We start from the raw sequence: 26,575 nt of genomic DNA on the forward strand, positions 1-26,575 counted from the left end.
GTCGCACCGGTGATCGAAATTCCCATGGAGAGTGGCGCTCTCTGCACCTTACCCGCACACGGCCCTGCAACTTGTTCCTGGGGGCACCTACATTAGAAGGGCATGCTGGGCAGTAACTGATGTCACACCCCCTCGTGCTTCTGGACCTAGAACAGGGACGGTGTGAGAGGGTGGGAGGACATGGGAAAGCAGCCTGGGGGCTCTCCTGGGGCTCTGGGCAGCTCCCATCGCTCCCCACTTAGGCTCCATGATGCTAAGCCAGAGCCTGTTCACAAAGGAGAAGCCAGGCCCCCCAATAGCCCTGCCTGCTAACCCCGAGTTACTGTCCAGTCTCAGAAATGGAGGAACACTCTCCCCACCTGTCCCCTCACCAGGGTTGACAGGACACTCTGAGCCTGCCCGGCCCTGCCCTGGCTCCCCGGAGCCTAGCAGGGCACCTGGTGCAGAGGGCCCTCTACATGGTGCTGAGAGACGGAGTTCACTTGGTCTCCTCAGCTGGCATTTCCTCCATCTCTGGTTGGAGTGTGGTCTCTCAGGACCTGTGGGATGCCAAGCGAGACCCTACCACATGTCCAAGGCTGCCCCACACAGGGCCTTGGCACTATCTGTTAGCAGGCGGCGGGACAGCGAAGTGCCACGCGTGCTCTTGCTGTGCAGGAGCTGAGCAAACCTTCTGCCACAGGGCTTTGGTGCTAAAATCCCATTCCTGGTTTTATTTCTCTTCCATTTGCCACCTCCCTGCCCTGCAGAAAGGACATTTTGTTCTTTCATCAAGATTCACACCAATGAGAAGAATAAAACCCTTTGAGGTCTATGAGCGCTGATAGCCTAGTGGTTATGTATCAGACAGCATGCTAACTGGAAGGTCAGCAGTTCAAAACTACCAACTGCTCCTTGGGAGAAAGATGAGGCTGTCTGCTCCCATAAAGAGTTACAGACCCAGAAACCCAGCCAGGCAGTTCTACCCTGTCCCAGAGGGTTGCTATGATTCAGGATTGAATTGGTGGCAGGAAGAGTGGTTTGGGGTTTGGGAGACAGAGGAAGGTGAGACCAGAATGGTCCTTTTCCAGGTGAAGAATCTGGGATTGGAGACCTAAAGGGACCTGCCTGGGGTCACAGAGCTGGCAGAGGTGAAATCAGAGCTCAGGGCAGAGTGCTTGAGAGTGGAGACCAGCCCACCGTGGACAGAGGAAAAGCAGAGAATCTCCGCTGTGGGAGCTGATCGGCCCTGTGCCACAGAGCCACAAGGAGGCCCTGCTTTTGGGGGAGCCTGAGCTCCGACTCCAGGACACAGCCACACACAGCAAACTTTGCATCGCCGCAGCCCTTGGACGGCACAGACTTAGTTGCCCCCATCGGCTCTCTTGAGTGTGGGTGTGGGTCCTTGAGCCCCTCCTCCATCACAGGCCCAGGATGAAGACATTGGGCAGCCCCTCTGCTGGGCTGGAAGAGGAGACCCTGTGTCCTGAGGCTGGGACTCCGTCTAAGGGTCCCACACGTGGAATAACTTCCCACCAGAAAGCTCGCAGAAACGCCTCGGGGGACGAGGAGCCTTCCTGATGAGATGTCCCCACCTGATGGGGCTTCTAGGCCTGCGTCTAGGACCTCCTTAGCTGTGCCACCTTGAACCTGGGCAGTTTGATTTGTTCCAGGACACTAACTGTACATGACGACCAGTAGACTTAACCTTCTTGGGTTTAACCAAATCCAAGTGTTCTTGGCACCCAGGCTCTATCATCTCAAACATGTCATGCTTTCTACAACTCCCGCCGGCCTGTTTTGTTTCACTCTTGTCTATAACAAACTTGCCCAAATTACTGACCGAGAAGTCAAGAGAGCAGAGGCCCGTGGCCTCGGGGACTGTGCTTGGAGTTGCCCCAGCCTAACGGGAGGTCGCCCAGGTGCACGGTGACAACCAACAGGGCTCTCATTCGGCTCTCTTCTTATCCTCACTGGGGACAGAGAGGGGCATTACGCTGCAAACCGGCCTAGGTCCTGTTAGAACCCTTAGGCTGTCTTTGGTGGAGAAAGAACTACACTGAGTCAGGTAAGCAGGACCTTGACCTTGGCTCTGCCACCAATAGCCGAGAGCCCCTGGGCAAGCGCCCTCACCTCCCCTGGTGTCTCTTTCCTGTCTGTAAACAGGATGTGTGGTTGAGGAGCCCTGGTGATGGAGTGCTTAAAGGCTGGGCTGCTAACCTCAAGGTGAGCAGTTCAATACCACCAGCCGCTCATGGGAGAAAGATGAGGCTTTCTCTTCCTGTCAAGAGTTCCAGTCACGGAAACTCACAGAGCTGTTTTACCCTGCCCTATAGGATCGCTAGGAGTCAGACACAACTCGACAACAATGAGTTCGTTTTTCTGTGGCTATTGAAAATATTACATGAGCTAAGATGGAAAAGAAGTACTTTGTCATCTATCTCACACCAGAAGAGAATTTGGGGTCATATCGACAATTGATCATTTATTCTAAAACTAAGGCCCCGAGTCGAGAAGAGACAGGACACAGTCTGCATCGTCCTGTCCTACTGAGATCTCTGGGGTCTCCATCTGTGCACTGCCCTCTGTGGGATCCGTTGAGTAGGATAGCATCGGGTGAACCCAGAACTAGCCGACAGGGCTGATGTGAGTTCAGTCCATCTAGGTCCCCGGCTCTCCGAGCCTTGGGGATTTATCTCCTGGCAAAGAAGGAGCAGCAGTGGTACATCACTTCTACTTCCAACCACCCAGCCACTGTGATCCCAGCCCCAGCCCCAGCGTGAGACCCAAAGGCAGACTAGTGGGACAGGGTGACTTACACAGCAGAACACCTTTGCTGCCATATTCTGGTCAAACTGGCCAAGGATGATGCGCACGTCGTTCCCCTGTGGACAGAAAAACACCCGAGTCAACAAGGGGTATACCAGAGGGCTCGGGATCACGGACGGAGACAACCCGTGGACCCCGGGGTTCCCCAAACAAGAGTTTGGTCCAGAGCAGAGAGAGGGGCAGGGGACAGGACTGACCCTCACCCTCACCCAGCCCAGCTTGGATTCTCTGACCCTTTCTGGGGACAGCTGTCCCTCCGCTATCCCTGAGGCAGTTTTGTGCAGACAAGAGGTTAAATAAAGTTAATAGCTCCGAGGAGTCTGGGAATTGGCCCTGCTCACCGGGAACAGAAGCAAGGCCCCACTTTAGGTGCTGAAGCTCTCGTCCTCACTTTGCATAAGGAGACACTGAGGCTCCAGGAGGCACAAAGTGCTGCCAACGTCCCCTTGGTGTGCTACTGCTGTTAGGTGCCGCTGAGCTGGCTACGACTCCCATGACCCCACGCGCAACCAAACGAACGAAGGAAAAGGCCTGGTCCTGCGCCGTGCCCACCACGGCGAGGGTCCAGCCCACGGTCACAGCCACTGTGTGCATCTGGCTTGTGAGTCTTCCTCTTGTCCCCGCCCTTCGACTTGACCAAGCATGGCGTCCTTCTCCAGAGACTGGTCTCTCCTGACCCAAACACATGCGACGACTCCCCCAGAGCTTCCCCCTCAGGGCCCACACGTCAGAGCCAGAGCTTGGCTCAAGTTCAAGCCCAACAGCAAGTCTCAGGTTGTTAAGCTCCACCCACAACCCTCTCCACGCCTCGGCCTCAACTTCCTCATGTGACAAATGGAATGATGGTCCCCTCGACTTTTCAGGGTTGCTGGTGGGCTCAGTGAGGCCACTTCTCTCACGTGTCTAAAACGGGGCACATGAAACACACACACACACAGTGCTAGGTAGTTTTATTACTTCCCAATCTTCCTCTCGCCCCATTTTAAAAAAATGTTGTAAACACATAGACATCACAACATTTGGCAATTTAACATTTTCATGCACACAGATTAGCGGCATCAATGACATTACTCATGTGGTCCAGCTATGGGGGGGCTATCAGTGGTCAAGTTTTCCATCACCAGGCACAGAAACTCAGTGTTTCCTACGCCCTGATGCCCCCCGCCCCTTCTCCCCTTCCTGGTGCCCACTAGTAAACGGTGGCCTCTGATGGACACGCCGCGTGTGAAGGCGCCATCAGAATGCGGTGGACTGGCATCCGTGGGATCACAGCCTCTGTCCTCTCACGGATGCCCGTCCAGAGACACTTCCTGCCAGAGGGTCTCTCCTGGGTCTGGGGGGGCAAGAGGCTTTTGTCTGTGCTCTGAGGGGCGAGCATCCAGGCTGGGCTCTGTCCATCGAGGGCACGCCGAAGGTGCCTGCTGAGCCAAGCCACACTCTTGCTCCACACCGCCCTTACCCCGTCCTGCCCTTGGCAGCTCGGCCGAGCCTCTCAGGGGCTGCTCTTGTCCCTCGTCCGGTCCACCCCGCTGAGTGGGCCTCAAGGCCATTTGATGCACAAAAAAGAAAGACATGTCTCCTTTAGAGATCAGTTTTTAGCATCTTTTCAAAATTGGAAAGTGCTGACTGGGAGGCCATTTTACTCGTCATGTACTTTAGCAAAAATAAAAAGGCCTGGATTCTAAAATCATCCTTCGTTTGCAAGCAAGAATGCAGGGGGAACTGGCTCTGAAAGGCCTTTAAAGATCGTTAGCAGAGCAGTTGGGGGAAGACAAGCCTTATCATCACCGTGTCTGCAGGGCTATAAAAAGTTCTGAGCTGCTTCCGTTCTGTGGACCTGCTCCCAGGCTCACGCTGAGGTTTTTCTGCTTGTTGGCTGAATTCTTTCTAGCGTCTTCTCGCTGCTAACAGTAGTTATCCACCCCTGTGCCTGTCTATCCATCCATCCGCCCATCCATCTATCCAATAGTCATCAAACATCTCCTTTCTGCCATGCTCTGGTGGAGTAGAACCAGGTCACTCATTAGCTCTTGGAGTCAGAGAGACCTGTATTCAAATCCTGACTCTGCTGTTACCTAGTTATATGGCCTTGAGTCTGACTTTTCTTGAGCCTCAATCTCTGAAACAGGAAAATCCAACCAGCTCTGTGTCTGGTCATTATAGGATTCTTGAGCGTAAAACTCATCCCTTGGCTTCCGCGAGGCCTCTTTTCTTAGATCCCCTTCCTGGTCACTATGCTGCTCAGCATCCACCTCAATCCCCCAATTTTTCTGTTCCTCCCTAAATGCTTTGCCCTTGACCCTTTGCTTCCATCATTCTCCCTGGACAAACTCATTCCTGCCCCAGGCACAATCCCTAATCTCTCCGCCCAGTTTGAGCCTCTTCCAGGTGCTCTTGGGCAGGCATCCAGGTACTTCAAGCTCGTCACGCCCCAAGCAGAACTCAGCATCTCTCTCCAATGCCCATTCCTGCTCCTATGTTCTTCATCTCTGGCACGACCAACCTTCCACTCCGCCACGTGGATAACTTGGGAGCCCTTTTAGATTCAGTCCTTGCCTTCACCTACCGCCTCCAAGCAATCATCAAGGCCGGTCTGCTCACCAACTCTTCAGTCATCCCCACCTCACTCACCATCCTCCCTACCATCATCCCCCTACTTGGTGAACTACTACTGTCTCTTGGCTGGAATCCTGGCCTTCGGTCTTGCCCAAGGGCTCACACTCCACAGCGCAGGTGATATGAGCAATCCAAGATCCAAATATGACCCAATAAAACCATTCACAGCTCTCTATGGTTTCAGATGAAAAGCTGAGTTCTTTAGTGGAACATTCTAGATTCTTCGCCAACTGACCCCTGGTCACGTTTCTAATCACAATTCTCACAACTCTTCCACAAAAGTCAGAAGGAACAACCTGCAGTTGGCTGAAACAAGTCTGTCTTCATCCATCCATCCATCCATCCATCCATCCATCCATCCATCCATCCATCCATCCATCGATCCCAACAACCAACCACTCCTCTATCCATTTTCTTACTCTCTCCCTTTCATCTTTCTGCAAACTCATCCTGTGTCCAGAATGCCTGTCCCCCACCCCAGGCCTCTGCTGGATAATTCCTGCTCACACCATCATGTCTAAGGCTGGGCACCCCTCTTTCTTTCCTGTAAAGGCTTGGTAACCATGCCCTCCTCGGTGGGCCCGGCGTACTCCTTATTCTGTCTTCCTCTGTCGCCTCATCTCTGGGTCCTCAGGTCTGGTCACAAGGTTTGGCACGGGTATCAATAAACATTCGCTGGATGGATGAGCGAGTGTCTGACTGCTGTGTAAAGCACCCGCCCAATGCCTGGCCCACAGTGGCTAGTCAGTAGCTGGTAGCCCTATTCCTGGCTCCACTAATGCTGGCCCTGGGGCCCAGGCTTGATGCGGTTCACCAAGTCCATTTCCGGAAATGAACCGGGGACTCACATTTCATGACTGACCGCCTGACCACCTGCTGACAGATAAATAACCAGTGTTGCCCACTGGTGGACGATTTCGTATCTTGGTTACCATGACAACCAAGTTGCATGGCTGCCTTGTTTCTGTGCTCCCAGACTATTAGGGTTGGAGGGGGGCCCAAGGGATCACTGATCTAGTTAACTCCTTCCCAGAAAGGCAAACAGCTCTCCCCAAGAGTGCATAGCACCCTCAAAGACAGAGTTCTCGGCTTGGCCCCTCCACGACCATCAGAAGGATATAAAGAAACACCCCATCCAGAGAAGGCTGTTGCTTGATGCTGGCGGCTGGCCACACCCTCTCTGATCCCAGGCAGGTGGTAAGAGGGGCAAGAGGGTACAGAGTCGGGGAGGACTGCGGGCATGCCGTCACTGTGGCCGCTGTCTGGGATCAGGGGTGCGGAGAAGGCAGAGGAGGGGCTGGACTGGGGTCTGAGGGGTCACCTGGCGAACAGTGTAGCTTTTAGAGTTACTCACATTGGAGTACGTGCGCCCCGGGGCACACGGTGAGTGTCCAGGGTGGAAAAATTGGCGAGAGACCCTATTCTTTCTGGAAAAGCTTTGGTTGGAATATTCAGGAGTGGAAGGGAAGGTTTGGGATCTGAGAAGTTTTTATCATATGAAAGCTCTCCCAGAAGTTCCAGGATCCCACTTCCTGTGCTGCATTCCTTGAATCCTGTCACAGAAGCCCTGAGAGCAGGACATGGACACCTGTTAAATGCCAGTCACCCTGCTTCTGCTCAAGCCCCCCACCTCCCTGCCAGAGCCTCCGGATGTCTGGGGCTAAGAGTGAGAGAATAGAGAGGGTGGGGGCAGGAGCTGCTTGGGGTGAGGGAAGATTGCTGAAGGTGGGGCAGATGAATGCCCACGTATTCCTAGGCCCTGTCTGCGAGGAGACTTACATTCGCACTCTCAAGAGGCCAGCCCCGGAGAGATGGGGCCCACTGGGGGAAATGGTCCTCAGGAAGGCTGTCTGGGCAGCCCAAACCGAGACACCACAGAACAGAAGCAGGATGAGCGGGGCAGGAGAGCCCTGACACTCCCCCCGGAGAGGAGCCAGAGGATGCTCCAAGCTGGGTGTGTCCCTGTCTCCTTCTCCGGTGGCCCGCGCCTCATGCCTGTTGCCTGGAAGCTCCCGTGTCTGTGACTCTAGGGGGATATGTCACACACGCTGTCTCGCTATACAGCTACATCTATATACACAAGTATATACAGATGCAGGAGCCCTGAGGTGACTTATTGGGCTCGAGGGTGCTCACTGCGAAGTCAGCAGTCCAAACCCACCAGGAGAAAGATGGAGATTTCCGCTTCAAACCTTAAAGATAAAGATTTACAGCCTTAGAAACCCAACATAACAGTTCTACTCTGTTTTAAGGGCACCATGAGTTGAAAGAGACATGATGGCAGTGAGTTTGGAACACACACACACACATATATTCACAAACATACACATATATATATATACATAGTATATTCACAAACTCAAGAATCAAATGAAAACAACAATATGACTCTTAGAAAGGATGATGCAGTTAAAAAAACTCAGTAATTCAAGGGCTCCAAACACAGTAAAAATACATAACAAGTCTTAGAGTCTTTCTCAGTCTCGGACTACTAATCAGTCCACCCTCACACCCTGCCCACTTTGGAGAGAGATGGGAAAACAGAGAATGAAGAAACCATTCCAGGTGCAGCAGACACTTTGGTCCTGTCCAGATCCCCTCGGACCTGGCACACTCATTCCCGCTCCAGGGAGGATCCCCCTTCTCTGGAGAACTGCGCTCCCCTGATCCCAGAAGGTCATGCTTCTACCCCCGCCTTGGAGACAGCAGTCAATGACAGAGGTTGTTGTTAGGGGACTTTGAGTGTGTCCTGACCCATAGCGACCCTTTCTACAACAGAGTGAAGCACCATCTGGTCCGGCACCATCCTCACAATCGTGCTTATGTTTTAGCCTGCTGTTGCAGTCCCGGCGTCCATCCATCTGCTTGAGGGCCTTCCTCCTTTTAGCTGCCCCTCCACTTTCCCAAGCACGCTGTCCTCCTCCAGGGACTGGTCTCTCCTGACAACCTGTCTGAAGTACATGAGATGAAGTTTCATCAGCCTTGCCTCTGAAGAGCATTCTGGCCCTACTTCTAAGGTAACTTTGCTTGTTCTTTGGGCAGTCCACGGTACTTTCAATGTCCTTTGCCAACACCATACTTCAAATGCATTGTTTTTTTCTTGTGTCTTCCTTATTCAATGTCCAGCTTGAACATGCATCGGAAGTGAGTGAACAGACCATGGCTGAGTCAGGCACACCCCAGTCCTCAAAGTCACACCTCTGCTTTTTTATCCTTTAGAGAGGTCTTGTGCACCAGATTTCCCGACTGCAATGAGTCTGATCACTACTTCCGTGAGCATTGATTGTGGATCCGACCACGATGAAATCCTTGACAGCTTCAATCTCCTGTCCGTTTACCTTGATGTTACCTACTGGTCCTGTTGGGAGGATCTGGGTTTTCTTTACAAATCCACATTGAAGGCTGCAATCCTGGATCTTCATCAGCAAGGGCTTCAGGTCATTCTTTCAGCAGGCAAGGCTGCTGTGTCATCTGCATACTGCGGGTTGTTAATTAACCTTCCTCCCATCCTGATCCACCGCTTGTCTGTCATTTTGTCATACTGTAGTGGCTTGTGCCTCACTGTGACGTTCAAAGCTAGGTCACGGGTATGTCAAGTACCAGGAGGGTCAAAGTGAACATGTTTCATGGCGGAAGAACAGACTTGAAGAGGGAACAGGCTGTCCCCTTACGGGCATTCACCACCGAAACCCCAGTGGTATCATAGCATTGAAATCGAATGGACAGAAGCAGAACCTTATTGGAGGGAAGGCCAGACGATGAGCCTCTCAGGTCAGGCCGGAAGGCACTCAAAATATGACTGAGGAAGAGTGCTTTCTTCGCAGAGCAGAGGGACCATAATGACACCGAGGGAGGGAGTCCAGCCGTGTGGACTCTCATTTGCTGACGAGGCTCAACTCAAAATCCGAAGAAGCAGCTGAAACATCAATGACGAATCAGAACTTGGAAGGTATGAAGTATGAATTTAGGAACATTGGAAGTCATTAAAATGAAATGGAACACATAAAGAGCGGTATCGCAGGCAGTTGGTGAGCTGGGATGGACAGGTATAGGTCAAATTGAATGAGAAAGTCATATGGTTTAATAAATGAGAATGACACAAGCAAGAGGAATGGCGTATTCTTTGCCAAAAAGACCCATTTCAACATCTGTCTTGAAGTACAATGCTGTCTGTGAGGGCAAGGTCTATCTGTATCCAAGGAAAAGCAGTCAATGCAACTATTCTTCATACTTATGTACCAACTCTGAGAGCGGGTGATGAAATTAAAGACTTCTACCAACATCTTTAGTCTGAAACGGATCAAACATGCACTCAAGATGCACTGGTAGTTATTGGAGATTGGAATGCAAAAGTTGGAAACAAAGAGGAAGGAACAGTAGTTTGAAAATATGGATTTGGTGATAAAAACGAAGCTGGAGATTGTATGATAGAATTTTACAAAACCAAGGACTTGTTCATAACAAACACCATTTTTCAGCAACACAAAAGGAAGCCATACATGAGGACTTCTCCAGATGGAATACCCAGAAGTCCGACTGACCACCCCGTGGGAAAATAACACAGAGAAGCTCAATATCAGCAGTCAAAATGAGACCAATGGCTCATGTACAAGTTCAGGTTGATGTTGAGGAAAATGAAAACAAGTCCCTGAGGACCAAAAGATGACCTTGAGTATATCACACCCCAATTTTGAGAACATCTCCAGAGCATTTTTGAGGCACTAAATACTAATGGCAGAAGGCCTGGTTGGCTGTGGGATGACATCAAGCACGTCATGGATAACATAAGCAAAGGGTCATTAAAAAGAGAGGAAGGCAAGACAAGGTCCAAGCGGTGTTGGAAGAGACTCTGAAACTTACTCATAATAGTAGAGTAGCTTAGGCAAAATGAAGAAATGACGACGTCAAAGACCTGAACAGAAAATGTCAATGGGCCGCTCAAGACAGTAAAATGTTATAATGAAGCGAACAAAGACCTACAATTAGAAAAACCAGAAAGGAGAGACATGTTCAGCATATTATAAGCTGCAAGAACTAAAGAAAAAACCCAAGCCTCAAGTTTGAAAAGTTCTCAATTGAATGATGCAGAAAGCATCAAAAGATGGAAATAATACATGGTCACTGTACCAGAAAGAACGCGTCACCGTCAACCACTTCAAGAAGTGTCATACGCGCAAGAACCAGTTTTACTGAAGGAAGACGTCAAAGCTGAACTGAAAGCAATAGATAGAAACAACGCCCCCAAACTGATGGAAAACCATGAGATGTTTCAACTAGCTGATGAAGCACTAGAAGGACTCACTTGTCAATATCAAGAAATTTGAAAGACAGCTACTTGGCCAGCTGCCTGGAAGAGACCCATATCTGTACCCGCCCCAAATAAAGGTAACTAACAGAACATGTAAATTAGAGAACCGTGTTAATATCACATGCACGTAAAATTTTGCTGAAGATCATCCAACAACGGTTGCAGCAGTACGTTGTCAGGGAGCTGTCAGAAGTTGAGCCTGGATTTAGGAGAGGACATGGAACAAGGGGTATCATTGCTAACATCAGCTAGATCTTGGCTGACAGCAGAGAGTACCAGGACGATGTGCACTTGTGTTTCATTGACAATGCAAAGGTATTTGGCCGTGTGCATCACAACAAACTCTAAATCGCCTCGAGAGGAATGGGAATTCTGGAACACTTGATTGAGCTCATGTGGAACTTGTACATGGAACAAGAGGCAGCTGTGTGAACAGGACCAGGGAATATGCATGGTTTAAAATCAGGAAAGGTGTATATTAGGGTTGTTATTCCCCCACTCACCATACTTATTCAATCTGTAGGTTGAACAAATAATCAGAGGAGCTAGATTATATGAAGAACACAGTATGTGGATTGGAGAAAGGTTTCGTAACAACCTGTGATATATAAATGACACAACCTTCTTGCGGAAAGTGAGAAAGACTTGAAGCACTTGCTGACTTAACTTTTCTCTTCAGTTCTTTTGGTTTAAGATGTGCTGAGTATGTATCCTTCTGAGTTAAAGCAACCCTATATGTTGGTTCCACAACTGTACATCTTTATGGGAGAAGCCTGACCAGACTCCCACAGACTGGCTGGTAAGTTTGAGCCCCTGACCTTGTATTTAGCAGCCCAATGCCTAACCCATAGCACCCGCAGGGCTCCTGGAAAACTCTGGTCCGCTCCTCGGGGGGAGGAGGGACCTAGTTCTGCTTCAGCCAAGAGGCACCCTGGCCTACTGAGCACACCCCTGCAAGGCATCATTGCCATAATCTCTCCGGCTCTGTTCCCAGGGAACCTTGCTGGACTCCACGTCACACAGGCAGGACTCGATGGGCCCCAGCCCAGGCTGGACTGTATTGCCTCCCCAGCAGGGAAAACAAGCCAGCCAGGTGTGAGAGGCTGGAAGGCAGCCTATGTTCAGCAGCAACAGTTCACACACATAGATCACACAGATTTGAAAAGGGCAGATGTCGCCCAGAGTCGTGAAAAAACTGCTGTTCACTTAGAGGAGAGGGAACCAGAAGGCTGGGAAGGTCAGGGCCACAGTTTTGTCTCCTTGCAGCAGGGGTGGTGATCAGCAGCAGGCATGGGTCCTCCAGGAAGGGGCCTTACAGCAGTGGGGTGAATCCTGCAGGGGAGAAGGGGGTCTTACAGGAGGGGGTAGAGTCCTACAGAAAGGAGTGGGGGCCCTGCAGCAGAGGGGTAAGTCCTGCAGCAGGGAGGGGTGGGGTCCTGCAGGAGGGGTGGAGTCCTGTAGGAGGGGAGCAGTCCTGCAGGAGGGATGGGGTCCTGCAGGAGGGTGGGGTCCTATAGGAGGGGTGGAGTCCTATAGGAGGGATGGGGTCCTGCAGGAGGGGTGGAGTCCTACAGGAGGGATGGGGTCCTGCAGGAGGGGTGGAGTCCCACTTTCCATTGTACCTCAATTTCCCAGACTTGTGCTACCTCCCCCACTGGGCTGCTGAGGAGTCAAAAGAAACCTGAGCCATGGTGCAGATCGGGGCCAGAGAGGTTGCGCACCCTAAGGCAGCCGGCCTCCTAGAGGCCATGATACAGTCACCCCTGGGGCAGGTGACATAGGCATAAACACTGAGGGCCAGCCTGCTGCCACCGCCACTGTCTTCCCGAGACTGGGGGTGGCCGAGAGGGTTTGTCTGGATGTTCTCCAAAGTCCCTCCCAGCTCTGAGGGGTGGGTTCCGCACCCAGAAGGAGTACTCTCTTTTATTGAGCTAAAATTAGCCTTCCTTAGACTCTCGTGCTCCTACCAAAAATAACCCTAAAGGCAGAGAAGCAGGAAATATGTCCCCTCAAGGAGGGGGCTGCAGAGAGGGGAGAGCCCATAGCAGCCCACTGGCAAAGCATGACATTTCTTTAAAGGTTTTTATTTCATCTGAAAAATTCATGTATATTTAGCATTCTAATAATAATATAACTATGTCTTCAGATAAAATAACGTGTTTTCCTCCCCAACTTTCTGAACAAATCTCACCCTCGGGGAGAATGCTGGCTGGTCGTTAGTGTTGAGCTCCTTTGGGGTGCTTGTGTGAACCCCGGTTCCAGGCAGTTAGGGTGGGTTTCTGGGCTAGGTGGCTCCCTCAGGGAACAAAGGAGGGAGCAGCCTTCAAGACCTGTCTTTGTAGCCCGCCCTGCACCAAGCATAATATCACCCCCCAAAGGTGGCCAGGTTCTAGTCCCCAAAGGCTATGAGTATATTAGGTTACGTAGCAAGGGGGGTTGTGAAGACTGCAGATGGAACTCAGGAAGCTAATTAATGGGCATGTTATCAGGAGCAGTCAGTCCCTGGAGAAGGACGTCATGCTCGGTAAAGAGCAGGAGCAGCGAGGAAGCTGGACGGGCACCGTGGCTCCAACGGGCTCCAACATAAGAACAAGTCTGGGAAGGCACGGGCCGGAGCAGGGGCTCCCTGTGTTGAACACAGGATTGCCACGAGTCAGAACTAACTCGATGACAAGTCACACCAACAGCAAAGTAGCTGACCAGGAGCCCCCGTGGTACAGCCGTCAAGCACTCAGCTGCTACCTGGAAGGACCACGGTTCAAACCCACTAGCTGGCCCAAGGGCGAAAGATGCGGCAGTCTGCTTCCATAAAGATGACCACCTCGTGCATCCTATGGGAATGCTGAGCGAGGGCTATTCTTCTGACATCAGCGGTCCCTGGGCTGAGAGCAGAGAATGCGGGAACAATGTTGAGTCGTGTCTTATGGACGACGCAGAGGCATTTGACTGCGTAGAGCGCAGCACACCATGAACAGCCTCGGGAAGGATGAGAATTCCAGAACACATCCTTGGGTTCCTGTGGAACCCGCACACGATGGATCAAGAGGCAAGCCGAACAAGACCACTGCGTGGTTTAAGATCAGGAAAGGCGCGCCACGGGGCTGCATCCTCTTCCCGTACGTTTTCTATCTGTATGCTGAGCCAATCATCCGGGAAGCGGGACTTTAGTAGGAAGCACATGGCACTGGGATCGGAGGAAGGCTGACTTATAACAAACCGCAGCGTGCAGATGACACACCCTTCCTCCTGGAAGCGAGGAGGACAAGAAGCACTCACCGGCGAAATCAAGGCTTGCAGCCGTCAGTACAGATTCCAACTCACCGCGAAGAAAACCCAAAATCCCCACCACGGGACCAATAGGTAGCAGCATGACAAAGCTCGATAAAGAGGAACGACTGAAGCTGTCCAGGGTTTCCTCTTGCTTAGATGCACAATCAATGCTCTGGGGAGCTGCGATCTAGAGACCAAATGACACATCGCACGGGGTGTAATGCATCTGCTGCCCAAGACCCCTTTACAGTGTCAAAAGCAAGGACGGTGCCCTGAGGACCAAGGTGAGCCTGACCTAAGCCAGGTTATTTTCAGTCACCTCACACGCACGTGAAAGTTGGACACTGAATACGAAGGACCGATGAAGGATCAGTGCACTTGAACGATAGTGCTGGTGAAGGGTATGGGAAGTGCAGCAAAAATGGGTCTTGAAAGAAGGTCAACCGGCATGATCCTTAGTAGTAAGGATGGCGAGGTTTTATCTCACGTCCTCGGGACATGTTATCAGATGAGACCGGTCCCTGGAAAAGGACTCGTGCTTGGTCCAGTAGAAGGGCAGCAAGAGCGAGAGAGACCCTCAGCAAGATGGATTGACACCGTGGCTGTAAGGATGGGCTTGATTGTAGCAACAATGGGGGGACTGGCACAGGACCAGGCAGTATTTCTTCCTGCTGTCCACCAGGCACCATGAGGCAGGACCAACTAGACGGCCCCTGACAAACAACAAGCTCTTTGGCGCAGATCAGCTCTGTCTTATGGGTCACTGTGAGTTGACAATGGGCTAATGGCTGACCTTTGAGTAGATGGCATAACCTGATTGTACAGGTGTCTTCGGTGTGGTCACAAAGGTCTTTAGAAGAGGAAGGGGGCTGAGTCGTGTGAGAGCCTTGCAGTGTGAGGAAGCCTGGTTATTGCTGCCTGTGATGATGGGCGGGGACCACCAGCCCAGGAACGCTGGCAAACTCTAGAACAGGGGTCCTCAAACTTGTTTGGCCCCCTTTTTCTGAAAACAAACTACTCAGCACCCCTCTGGCAATTGAAAACGTGCACGCTACAGCTCATAATCCAGCCCCTCCCCCCCGGCCATTCCAGTGCCCCACAAAGGGTGGTCGCACTCGCTTTGGGAAACCAGCTTCTAGAGTCTAGACGCTGGAACAGACAAAATAAGACAGATTCTCCTCTAGAGCCTCCAGAAAGGATACCGCCTGCCAACACCATTGAGACCCATCTCAGACTTCCGGCCTCCAGCACTGTACGAGATGCAACACCCTTGTATTGATTCGGGCCACTTGGTGGGTGGCTATTGGTTTCAGCAGCCACAGGAAAGGAACATACTTCTCTCCCAGTATCCTGGGCATTGGGGTCAGGCGGGCCCTGACCTGAGCATGACTCAGCCTCTGTCTGCTTTCTGCCGAGGTTCCAGGCTCCTTTCTATGGTTGAGAAGCATCTGGGTGGCTTTTCTGGTCAAAGGCGTCCCTTCAATGTGACACCGGGGACATGACGATGCCCATTACTCTTGGTGGAGGTTTGGGCAATTTCTGCGAGTCACTCAGAAAGTGGAGCATACCTGTGTAGGCAGGGGCCTATTTTCTTCTCTAGATTAGGAAGACCGGGCTCGATGCTGGGGGTCTATGTGACGCCTCCCTGGGGCGCAAACATTGCACAGATAGAAAATATGAACATGGCAGCCTTGCTGAGCCTGGCATGCATATGACAATCATTTTATTTTCTCTTTGTCACCTGCGATGGCTTGAACCATGCCCTCATAAAAAGATAGGTTGATGTCTTACTCCCTCGTACCTGTGGGTGGGACCCTGTTTGGAAATGCGGTCTTCGAAGATGTTAGGATGAGGTCCTAGAGAATGGAATCAAGTTCGTACGCGGTCATACCGAACTAGGAGGGGTCCCCATTGATGAGCCCGCACAGAGCTAGAGTGGGTGCTGTCCTATGCAACGGAGACGAGACCCAGAAGGATAGAAGAGAGATGGCCATGTGGCCCTGACGTCATGCAGGCAAGGAGCTACCAGAGCTGGTTGCTCAGAAGGGATGGCTCTCTGGAGTAGGGGTGGGAAACTTGGGCCTCTAGGCTGGATAAGACCTGCAGAAGCACCAGTACCGCTCCCATCACAGGCCTCACCCCAGAGCAGTCGTTCCAGCCACCACACGGGGGCGAGTGAATGAAAGGTGTGACCAATTACGGCAGGCAGACTTTCAAGTTGACAATGTGACGTGGCCCAAATCAGGTTATAAATATACCCAAATGGCCCTTGTCAGGCATAAGGCTCCTCCCCCCTGCTCTAGGGCTTTCAGAGAGAACACGGCCCTGCTGACACCTGCCTTCGGTCTCCCAGTCTCCAGAAGTGTAAGACAATATGTCTTTCTTCTGATAAGCTCCTCATTTTGCGGGACTTTGTGGGGACAGACATAGGAAACGAATCCCTCCCCCCCCCCCTTGGCTTATGGTCTGAATTTAAGTTTCCAAGCTCCCTCATTCCTGTTTGGTTGCAGAGAAAGCCCAGAGAGAGGTCATTCTTGAGTGTTGGGGATGTGGGTGGTCACAAGCAATATCCAGAGGCCATGAAGGGACTCAATGAAGTAGCGGGCGCCTTGGGTGGGAAGATGGAGGCGTAGTAGCCAGTCTTGGGAGCTACTGGGCTACTGGGTTGAGATTTATCAACCAGTATCCGAAATTTACCAGTCACGTGACTTTGAGCATATTATAAAACTTCCTTAAGCTTCAGTTTCTCGATGGGTCCAGGGGCAAATAATAGCACCTGCCTCGTAGAATAGGTGCTGTAGGCTTTTACTGTACAGGGTAGCATAGTAAAGAACCTAAGTACGCGGGACATCCAGTCTCTACTGCAACAACTCAGTTCTGCTGCTGTAACAGAAAAGCAGCCCCAAACCATGTGAAATGAAAGGACACTGCTGGTTCTAGTACACCCTGACCCGTAGGAACAAGCAACAAGCAGGATTGGGCCCACAGAGTATGCCAACCTCCCTTAGAGACCCAAGGGGCCTAGTGGCAAAAAATGGTTTGCACTCTTCTGACCTAAAGGTCGGCAGTTCAAAACCCCTCGGTGGACTGGGGGAAATGTCTCCAGAAAGATTACAGTCAAGGGCATCCTATGGAGTAGCTCTACTCTGTAACACACGGAGCTGCGATGAACCAGAGTCAGTGCAATGGCCACGACCATGCTTGTTGTTGCTGCTGCTTATTCAAGAGTGGTTGTGAAGAGAAAACGAGGCGAGTGCTGAAAAGTGCCATCCATGGGCATGGGGTGAGGGCAGGAGAAGAGGCTCTGGAAAGATAGGAAGAGAGAGAACTGGCTCAAGAGTGAACATGCGGCTTCCACAGCATTGATGAGGATGCTGATGAGGGTCAGGCTCCTCCTTTGGTACATCCACCTGCAACATGGTAGCTCTGGGCGGACACTGGGGCACTGAGGGCTCGAGTGAATTTCCCCTGATCTCTTGGATTTGATTAATAACCCAAAGCTTGAAGTTTACAAGGTGCTTTGTCATTATTTTCAGACAGCGATGGAAAAAAAACATAGAAGCTCATTGTTGTTTGATTTTTCTCCTTCAGACCCACACGTTTATTGTGCCGTGCTTTCTCTACTTCAACAGAATCACAGCTGCCAGTTCCGCCAACCCAGTTCTCAGAATACAACAACCACCGCCGCACAACCCTGCCTAGGGAGTGTCACCACCTGCGGGTCACCGAGGAGGGCACTGAAGCAGGGGCAGGAGGGAAGCCCAGGGCCACTTGAATAAAAAGTCCTTCTTCTTTCCACCAAGACACTTAGCTCCACGGTGTCTGGATTGAATCGAGGACAGGGCCCCTGGCATGCCCATTTGAGAAGTAAGTAAGAGTGAAGTGTCCCAGAGTTGAACATCGGGACACTCACACAGCACACGCGCACGCACGCACACACACACGCACACCCTGACAGGGAGCTGCTCTGAGGGATGACAGGGGACAACTGCAGAGAGTTGAGAGGGAATCTGTATCGTGAAGGGATCACCCCCAGGCCCAGGCTTCGGGACTGCACCGCGGATGTGCCCAAGGGTGAGCTGTCTCCAGCCGCTCCCCAGCCCAGCTGGCTCACTTAAACCTCAAATCCCTTGGATTGGAATGGGCCCAGCGTGGGCGTAAGAGGCGCCAGGCCTTTATCCCACGGCGGGAGTTTATTCCCAGACTTTCTATGGAAGCTGATACATATCTATTAAATCAGCCTTGCTTCTGTCATTGTTCCATTCCTCTAGGGTCTAGCTTTCTTTTTTAATTTCTGCCTGGGTGATCGGTCCAAGACTGAGAGAGAGAGAGAGATGTTCTGTCTCAAAGACTATTGTGCTTCCATCAGTTCCTTTGTGTTGCGAACAGGCTTTTCGTCCTCCGTCTCACTGAGATGTAATTGAGAGGGGAATAGCCCACCAGCGTGCTACTCTCACAGTGAATTGGATGCTTATCTATACAAATGGCCCTCCTTGGTCCTGCTGAACACCTTTCCCGTGGATTCTCGGTGGGCTGAGGAACACGGCAGTGCCTGCTTCAGTTAGGTCTGCTTGGCAAACCGGCGGTTATCGTACCTTTCTGGGCCACGTGGTTTATCTGTTATAAGCAATCAAAAATAAATAAATCAACGCAATCTGAAAGTCTTTGCCCTTCCCTAGTGGGCTTGTCCTCTTTGAAGAAGCTCTGTGTGGCCAAGCACTCGGGTCGGTGGGAGATGGATGTGCTGCCCCAGTCGGCTTCCGTGGAGATGATCCACTGCCGTCACGTCTAGTCCAACTCACAGTGACCCGCGAGAGGCCTGAGGCCGCTGAGACCGTAGATCTTACAGGAGCAGACAGCCTCATCTTTCTCCACGCTGTGGCTGGTGAGTTTGAATTTCTGGCTCTGCGGTGAGTTGCCCAATGCCTAACCCGAAGCACCACCAGGGCCTGAGAAAGCATATAGAGCATTTGTTCTCTGGCCCATTGGGTCTCCACAGGCCAGAATCCGCTCTGCAGCCGTGGGTTTGGAGTTTGGGTGGAATCTATTTGAAGGTATGGTCAGAATCATTCTGCTTGGAAGACTCAACTCTCGCTGGCATGGAGTTCAGATTCTGTTTTCATTATATCTGCCATTAAATTTTCAATGCATTCCTTAGTTTATAGAACTCACATGATACAACTCACGGTCTCGGTTGAGTGCCTCTCTTTTTGAAAGACCAAGGGGTTGACGCCCTCTTTTCCCTGCTCTTCCATTTCTGTTCATGTATGACTCTGACCCCCTCGGTCTTGCACGCTGTAGGCATATTTGCTTTCTAAGTGACGTTCCTATCTGCACCCCCTCTGGTAATGATCGTGCCGACTCGGCTCCCTTCCCACAGGTTCTGGTGGTCCACGCTCAGCCATTCCAGCATGACCTCCGCTCTCAAGCTTCGCCACTGCTCTCAGACAGCTGGCGGCGGACTTCAAGGACTCGCTGCGCGAAGGGCATGTGGCTGGGCAGCGCCTGAGCCCCACCCATGGCAGGGTCTCTTGCCTGCTTCCATGGCGTCATACAATGGCCTGGTTTTTGCGCCTGGGTGAGAGAGACATCCACGTGATTCCTCCTGGCCGCGCTATCTACACCGCTCCCCCTCTCTTAGGCCTGGACCTTTTGCCAACATGTGCCACAGGATCGCCCTCTTTCCAATGGCTTTTGCCACAGCAGAGAAAGCCCGGCTCGCCTGTGTACGTAGCGGTGGGGTCATAGGAAATGGCTGAATAGCTGCTACAGAGAAGGTGAATGCTGGCAGTTTTGAATGGCTTGATACACTTGTCTCCTCTTTCCCTTTTATTTTTTTAAATGTGCTTTTTTATTGTGGGCTAGCTTTTGCCTTATAGAGAAATTGCAGTGATAGTTCAGAGAGTTCTCGTATGCCCCGCGTCCCTGAATTCCCCGCTTCGGTGTGTTTGTAATCATCTCCATACCCCAAACGGACAGGTCATTGTCAGCTACGGTCAACACGTCCCTCGGGTTCTCCCACGCTCGCCCCCGGGCGTCCTTTCTCTGTCCCAGGCTCCGGCCAGAGTAGCCATGGTATGCTCAGTGGGCATGTCCCAGAGGCTCCAGGGAGCTCTGCTCATTTTTCATGACCTTGACAGTTTGGAGGTGCCGTGGTCGGGTGCCTGCCGAGTGCCCCCCTCCGTTGGGATTTGCCTGATGGCTTCCTCCTGATGAGGCTGGAGTTTCTGTGCTTTCAGAAGGAAGGCCACAGAGGTCAAGCCAATTTTCATCACATCGAAAGAGCTCACTGTCAACACCAACCGATCACCCTAGGCGTCAACCTTGAGCCGCTGGCTGACGACGCGGTGCCGGCCCCATTTCTCCTCTGCAAAGGGACTTCTTTCCCTCCCTCTTCCCACCCTGTCGTCTTGGCAACAAGTCCAAGTCCAGGGCTGGGACACTAAACTCCACCTCTTTGAGGGGGATCTAGCTGCACACATTAGGAGGAACCGAGTACCAGAGACTTGTCATGTGGATTTAAACCAGTCGGGGGGAGGGTATGAATGCTGTCCTTGGGGTTCTAACCCAATACCACTTTCTTTAGTGTATGGCTGGGATTGGTCCAGGTGTGGCCCCTGGGGGCTCATTCCATCAGTTCCTGTGACCCTTGGACACAGCCCTGTCCCTGTGGTTTTCTGAGAACACCTCCTTGCTTCCGGACACCACAAGGTGCGGGCTCAATTTTCACCCTTCCTGCCAGAGTCATAGAACCAGTTATTTTTCCCCAGGGAGCCCTGCTTTCTTTGGTTGGAAACCTAGAGCCGGATGCCGGGCGAGCTCGGTGCTGCTGGGACAACTATGGATTCGCTTTGCATCTTGGTCCCCTGTCCTTTACCCACTTTGGATTTCCCCACCGGGTCACCCTTCTCCAGCCCCACTGGATGGATCTGCTGGATCCAGTTTGTCCTCCACATTCCCAGGTGCTCTTGGCCTTGGCCTTGATCCTGCTCTCTATTTGCTTCTGGCAGATGTTCACCATTTTAATACCCCAGGTTCCCCCTTGTCCTCGGACATCCTTCTCCAGCTGAGCCCACGAGAGAGCAGAGATTGGCTTCTCTTTGAACCCTCCAAAGGGACTGCCTTCCTGAGTCCTGGAGTTCTTTGAGCTGTGGCCCCCCCGGGGTCAGGGGTCGGGGGTCCTGTCAGGCCAGGCTGGCAGGGCACTCTCATGGTTTCTGGGTCTGGCTGGAAGTTCTGAGAAATCAAACCAGCACCAAGACCAATGGCACCTCTGCTTCCCGGGGAGGAGACAGAAGAGAAACGAACTCAGGAGTCAAAGGAGCGGAGGGCTGGGTGCCCATCCACGGGGTAAAGGAAGTGGGGCACAAGAGGGGCAAAGGGAACAGGAGTGGGGATTTTCATGTTAAATAAGGGATACGTGGCAGGCTGCTCCAAAAGGGAGGACCTAAAGAGAACAGACTAACCCAGAGCAGGAGCCAGTGGGCAGGGGGGGTGGGGGGTGGGGGGCGAGAATGGGCAGGGGCAATGAACATTCTAAGTAGAGGCGTTTTTTCCCCAACAATCTGAGCATCTGGTCCTGGGCCCTGCTTCAGCGGCTTCTGTGATTTCACTCCCTGCTCAGAAGTGCAGGGGGTGGGGGACAGTACAGGAAGGAGCATGCTTCCTCCCACTTCCAGCTGGGTTATTTGGGGGTGAGTTCCTTAAGTGCCCCGCCTGTGAAATGGGGGTGTAAGAATCCCTGCTCTGAGGGCTCTGGGGAGGGCTCCGTGGGCTGTGGAAGCTGGTCTGCAGGGCCCTGGCCCTCCACTGGTGCACGGGACAGGCAGCTGTGGTTTCCGTCATTGCTAATCCAACTCTTATTCGGCTGCTTTTGCAGCCAAGGCAGGTGATGAGTGAGCACTCCGCCCAGTTCCAGTCTGCCCCCTTGCTGGCTTTCCACTAGGGCCTTGGTGCCGCACACAAAGGCCCTCTGGACTTGAGAGCGCCCAGAGAACTCCACGGGGGTTTGGAGGCACAGGAAGCCCTTTCAAGTGTTTGCCCCGGGGAGACACCGGGAGGGTGGCAGTGGAGGGTCACCGGCCCACCTTTCCCCCTCGGCATCTCCAAGTGCTCCCTGCAGGGTCGCAATGCCCCTCTTCCCTCCCCCCCCCCCCCAGTCCTGAAGAAACCTCCAGCCCCAGCAGAGCAGACTTCTGGGCCATCATCCCACAGAACACACAGGCTGCGCACTGCAGGCGTGGCGGACCCGAGCCCAGCCCAGTGGCCTGTGTCCCGGCACTCGCCTGCCTGTGCCCATGACGGCGGCAGTTCCCTGGGCTGCCACGCAGGTGGAGCGTGGCACACGCATAACACAGAGCACACTCAGTGTGTTTCTTGCTTTGCCCCCACCCTGCCCTCTGGCCCTCAGGCTTCTCTGTGAACCTGGGTTAGGATGGCAAACATTTAAAGTGGCCACCGGCATAGCCTAGGACTCAGGCTCCCGGACAGAAGAGACACAATAGCAGTTGCATTGGGGCGGGGGGTTGGGGGGAGAGGGAAGGACAATATGCTCAGCTCTGTCTGAGTCTGTCACTGCTACAGTGCCCAGCAGTCTCCCCTCCTGCCCCTGCCCCTGGGATCAAAGGCCGAATTAGCTCAGCCTTCAAGGCTGGTGGACACTGGCTCCCAGCTCTGTCTCCAGCCTAGCGTCCCCCCCACCCCTTCCCCGGTCTCCAGGAGTAGACTGCTCTGCCCTCTGAGCTTCCCCACTCTCCCCAGTGGGCCTCCTGCAGATTCAGATCCTGCCTGTTCCCCCAGTGCCCCAAACAAAGGTTGTGGCTGCTTCAGAGCCTTGCCTGAAACCCTCTGGCTTTGCCCAGGTGGGATGAATCACTTCCCCCCTTTTGTTCCTGTGTCCCCAGAGGGGCCTGTCTTCCTCACACCCCAGAGCACGCAGTGGTGTCTGGGAGAGCCCATCCCAGAAGAGAGGTTGGTGCACGTTTGCTGAGGGAATGAAAGTTAGAGACCTATTTTCAATGGAGGGACCTTCGGAATGACCTTTTCTGTCCTTCAGTGATGGTCAGCAGGTAGGGGTCAGGACTCAGGGCCTTTGGGCTTCTCTCTCTCAGAGTCTTTTCAGAGCAGAGATGCTGACGACCTGTGCCCTACCTGCCTCACTGGCAGCTGGGAGAGAGAAGGCTACTGGGCGAGTCCCAGGTGCTGTACAGTCGGCACTCGGACGTTTGGCCAGGGCTGGACAGGAGACCAGGAAAAGTCAAGCACCTGTCTCTACATGGCAGATGCCACCGACGAAAGACAATGGCGTCAACCTCAGCTCCGTCTTGTCATGGCCCTTGGGGGCCCCAGGAGTGTCTGTGCCCCCACCCGCTGACTGGCTGAGCCCAGTGCACAAACCTTCAGCTTCTTGACACTGGTGCAGGGGTCGTTGGAGAAGCTCTCCGTGTCGGAGATCTCGATGTCCTCGCCATACAGCACCCCCGTCAGGTCATTCCTCACCTGCCACAAAGAACAAAAACACAAGGTGGGTGTGCAGCTGGCCACCGGGTCCGCACAGAGGTTCCACCCCGGGGAGACTGCCCACCTAAGAGAGGTGATTCCAAACCCGTTTCTTCTGCTTCCCCACAACAGAAAAGCATTATTGAGATTTTCCACGTTGCAGCCAGTCTCCTCCCTTCCCCATGCACCCCTGTACTTGGAAGCTGGGCACGAGGAGGCCACAGAGGCGCAGGGCTGGACTCTGGTTTCTCGGAACTCCTGAGCAGGGCATGTGTGTGATGCACGGGCTGTGAACCCGGGGGGCTGGTGCTTGGAGTGGGGGCCCAGCTCTGCCACCTGCTTGCTTATGAGAGTGACACTTTGTGGGACCCATCCTCTCTCTGGGCTCAACTCCTTCCCCTCTCGTCTTAACCTGTGCCCGAGGGTCCTGAATCATGTGGCCCCACGTGTCTGAGAGAGGCAGGATGCTCACTGAGAAGATGGGAAGTCGAGGGGAATCTCAGTGGGAATGGACCTAGTTTACCTCCTTCAGAGAACCGGAGACACGCCAAGCACAACGTGAACACATATTAAGTCTGAATGGTGGTCCGTCGCAATTTGCTCTTTTCATCTGCCCTTTCCTCACCCACTCCCCCCAGAAAGCTCAAAACACTGCAGGATAAATGATTTTATGTGTTGTTTTTTTTTAAAGATAGAAGCGGTTGCCCTCAGACACACACTCTCTGTGAGAGACATTCCTGTTGACAGGCCACTTAGAGCTACAGTGACAGAGCCAGAGTCCTGGAGCTGGAGGAGCCATGTGGAGACCCACACCAGCACTGAGATACTTCCACTGCCACTGGATCCACAAGACTTTCCACCCACTGACCTGTGATCTTCCATTGCATGTGTTAGGTGAGTCTGAAGAAGAATTTATGGACTGGTATTGGACATATGGGCTAATATTGGACTTAGGGACTTGATCAGGACTGGGCTGGGTGTCCGGAGCCATGAGGCCCGGCCATTGCTTGGAATTTATTAGGACTTGCCTGGAGCCGTGAGGCCTGGCCATTACTTGGAATTTATTAGTCTGAGCTCTGGGCATTCTTCTACCCCAGCCTACGTGACAGAGCACTGCAGCTGTAAAGCTTGAGCAATCAAGGGGTGATGCTCTTTAGATAAGCACCTGTGTCCTGCATCCCCTTGATTGGGCAAAAGATCGTCTTCCCCTATGCTTGATTTGCATGTACATGCCACTCCTCTGCGTACCTAATTGAAGACTGTAAGCCCTTACTGACTCGTGGGCAGGGCACGCTCCCCTGAACTCCCTGATTGGCCTGTTGCCAAGGTAGCCTAATCTGCATGTGCGGCTGAGGCTCCCCCCCTTGGCTGGCCGTTATAAGCTGTGACTCTTTGTTCATTAAAACAGGACTTGATCAGGATATTGTCTTGTCCTCATTCTCCGTGCCTCTTGTACCACCCCCAATTCCCACTCTCTCCCCCAGGACCCACGGTGAACGTCCCGCGGGACGGGACAGCTGGGATGTTTTCTTAATATACCATTACTCTTTGATATGAAGCTCTTTCCTATACATACATGAATTTCCCTGAATTTGTTTCTCTAGTCTACCTCGACTAACACAGTAAGTCTGCTGCACCAGACTTCTTCAGAGTACTGGAAAGTCAGGACATTACTTTGAGGACTAAGGTGCACCTGGCCCAAGCCATAATCTTTTCCATTGCCCCATGTGCATGTGAAAGTTGGATGCTGACTAAGGAAGGCCGCAGAATCACAGATGCACTTGAATTGCGGTGCTGGAGAATAATACTGAAGTACCATGGACTGCTAACAGGACATACCCATCTATCTCGGAAGAAGGTCTGTCAGAGTGCTCTTTGGAGGCAAGGATGTCTTACATACTTCGGACATATTGTCAGGAGAGCCTAGTCCCAGAGAAGGACATCATGCTTGATAAATTAGACAGCAGAGAAGAAGAGGAAGGCTGTCCATGAGCTGGATTGACATGGTTGCAACAGTGAGCTCCAGCAGAGGAGCAGTGTAGGACCAGGCAGTGTTTCATTCGGTTGTGCACATGAGCACTAGGGGCTGTAATTGACTCAATGGCACCTGGCAACTGCAATGTTATTAGAATTACCAAAGGCCCCATGAAGGTTACTTACATGATTCTCAAAAAGCTGATAATGCTGCTACGAAGGTCGAACAGGGATGGATACATACCTTAAATATATGAATGGATTTGGAGCTTGCACTTAACTTCAAGCCCTAATCTAAGAACAATCAGTTCTTATGATGTGGCCCTGCTTCCTACTTGCCCTCATGACGTGATCATGAAAGATATGGGTGCTACAGCAAAATGTGGTGAAGACATTTTGTGGTGCCTGGCTATTTGAAAGAATAGTGTCTGGGGACTTCAAACTTGCCTTTAAACAAGGAGCCATATATAGGTAAGCCCATGTGGGAAAAGCACATCAGCCTGGGTGATCAAGGATTGTAAATAATAAAGGATAAGACCAGAGGAGGGAAATTTTTGGAGCTTAAATTCTGGACACCAAGTTAGCAAAAGGCAATGGCAGGCCACAATCCATTTGCAGAGACCCTGCGGGGAGTAAGCCTTCATTGAGTTTCCTCAGCCCTGCTGATCAGGGATGTTAGGAAAGCCTAGCCCTCAGAGTAGAGCAGAAAGTGAACAGTGCAGGTATAATTAGGTTAAACTACAACATCTTATCTTGTGTTTCCCCGATTGACCCATTTTAATTTGTGATCGTTTTCATTATTTCCTGCTTTCCTTTGGACAGAAGCTTTCCGGTGTTTTATTTTGTTATCGTTGTTTGTTTCGTCTGTATGATCTTACTTATGTGACATGCAGGACAGGTAACGTTATAGAGACAGTGACTAGCTGAATAGTTTCTTAAGGTCATGGCAGGGGAGGTTGGGGGGGAAGGGAAGCTGACACCAGCGAGTACAAAGATGAAGAACATGCCCTACAGCCGATTGTGCTGATGACTGCACAATTAAAATATATATGTTCAAGTCCTTGGATGGTGTGGTATATGAATTACATGTCAGTAACACTG

The 26,575-nt window shown here is 52.1% G+C and overlaps 1 protein-coding gene across 1 annotated transcript in view; it reads right to left on the bottom strand.

Moving 5' to 3' along the window:
• GABBR2 (gamma-aminobutyric acid type B receptor subunit 2) overlaps window positions 1-26,575 on the bottom strand; it is a 408,186-nt gene that overhangs the window by 166,327 nt on the left and 215,284 nt on the right. Inside the window, exons 4-5 of the mRNA XM_075558989.1 lie at window positions 23,399-23,500; window positions 2,799-2,864 (exon numbers count right to left, since the gene is read on the bottom strand). Of these exons, the coding sequence (XP_075415104.1) occupies window positions 2,799-2,864; window positions 23,399-23,500 (168 nt within the window). The remainder of the gene's footprint in view (window positions 1-2,798; window positions 2,865-23,398; window positions 23,501-26,575) is intronic.

Source organism: Tenrec ecaudatus, chromosome 10 (genome assembly GCF_050624435.1).
Source record: "Tenrec ecaudatus isolate mTenEca1 chromosome 10, mTenEca1.hap1, whole genome shotgun sequence".
Taxonomy (NCBI): Eukaryota; Metazoa; Chordata; class Mammalia; order Afrosoricida; family Tenrecidae; genus Tenrec; species Tenrec ecaudatus.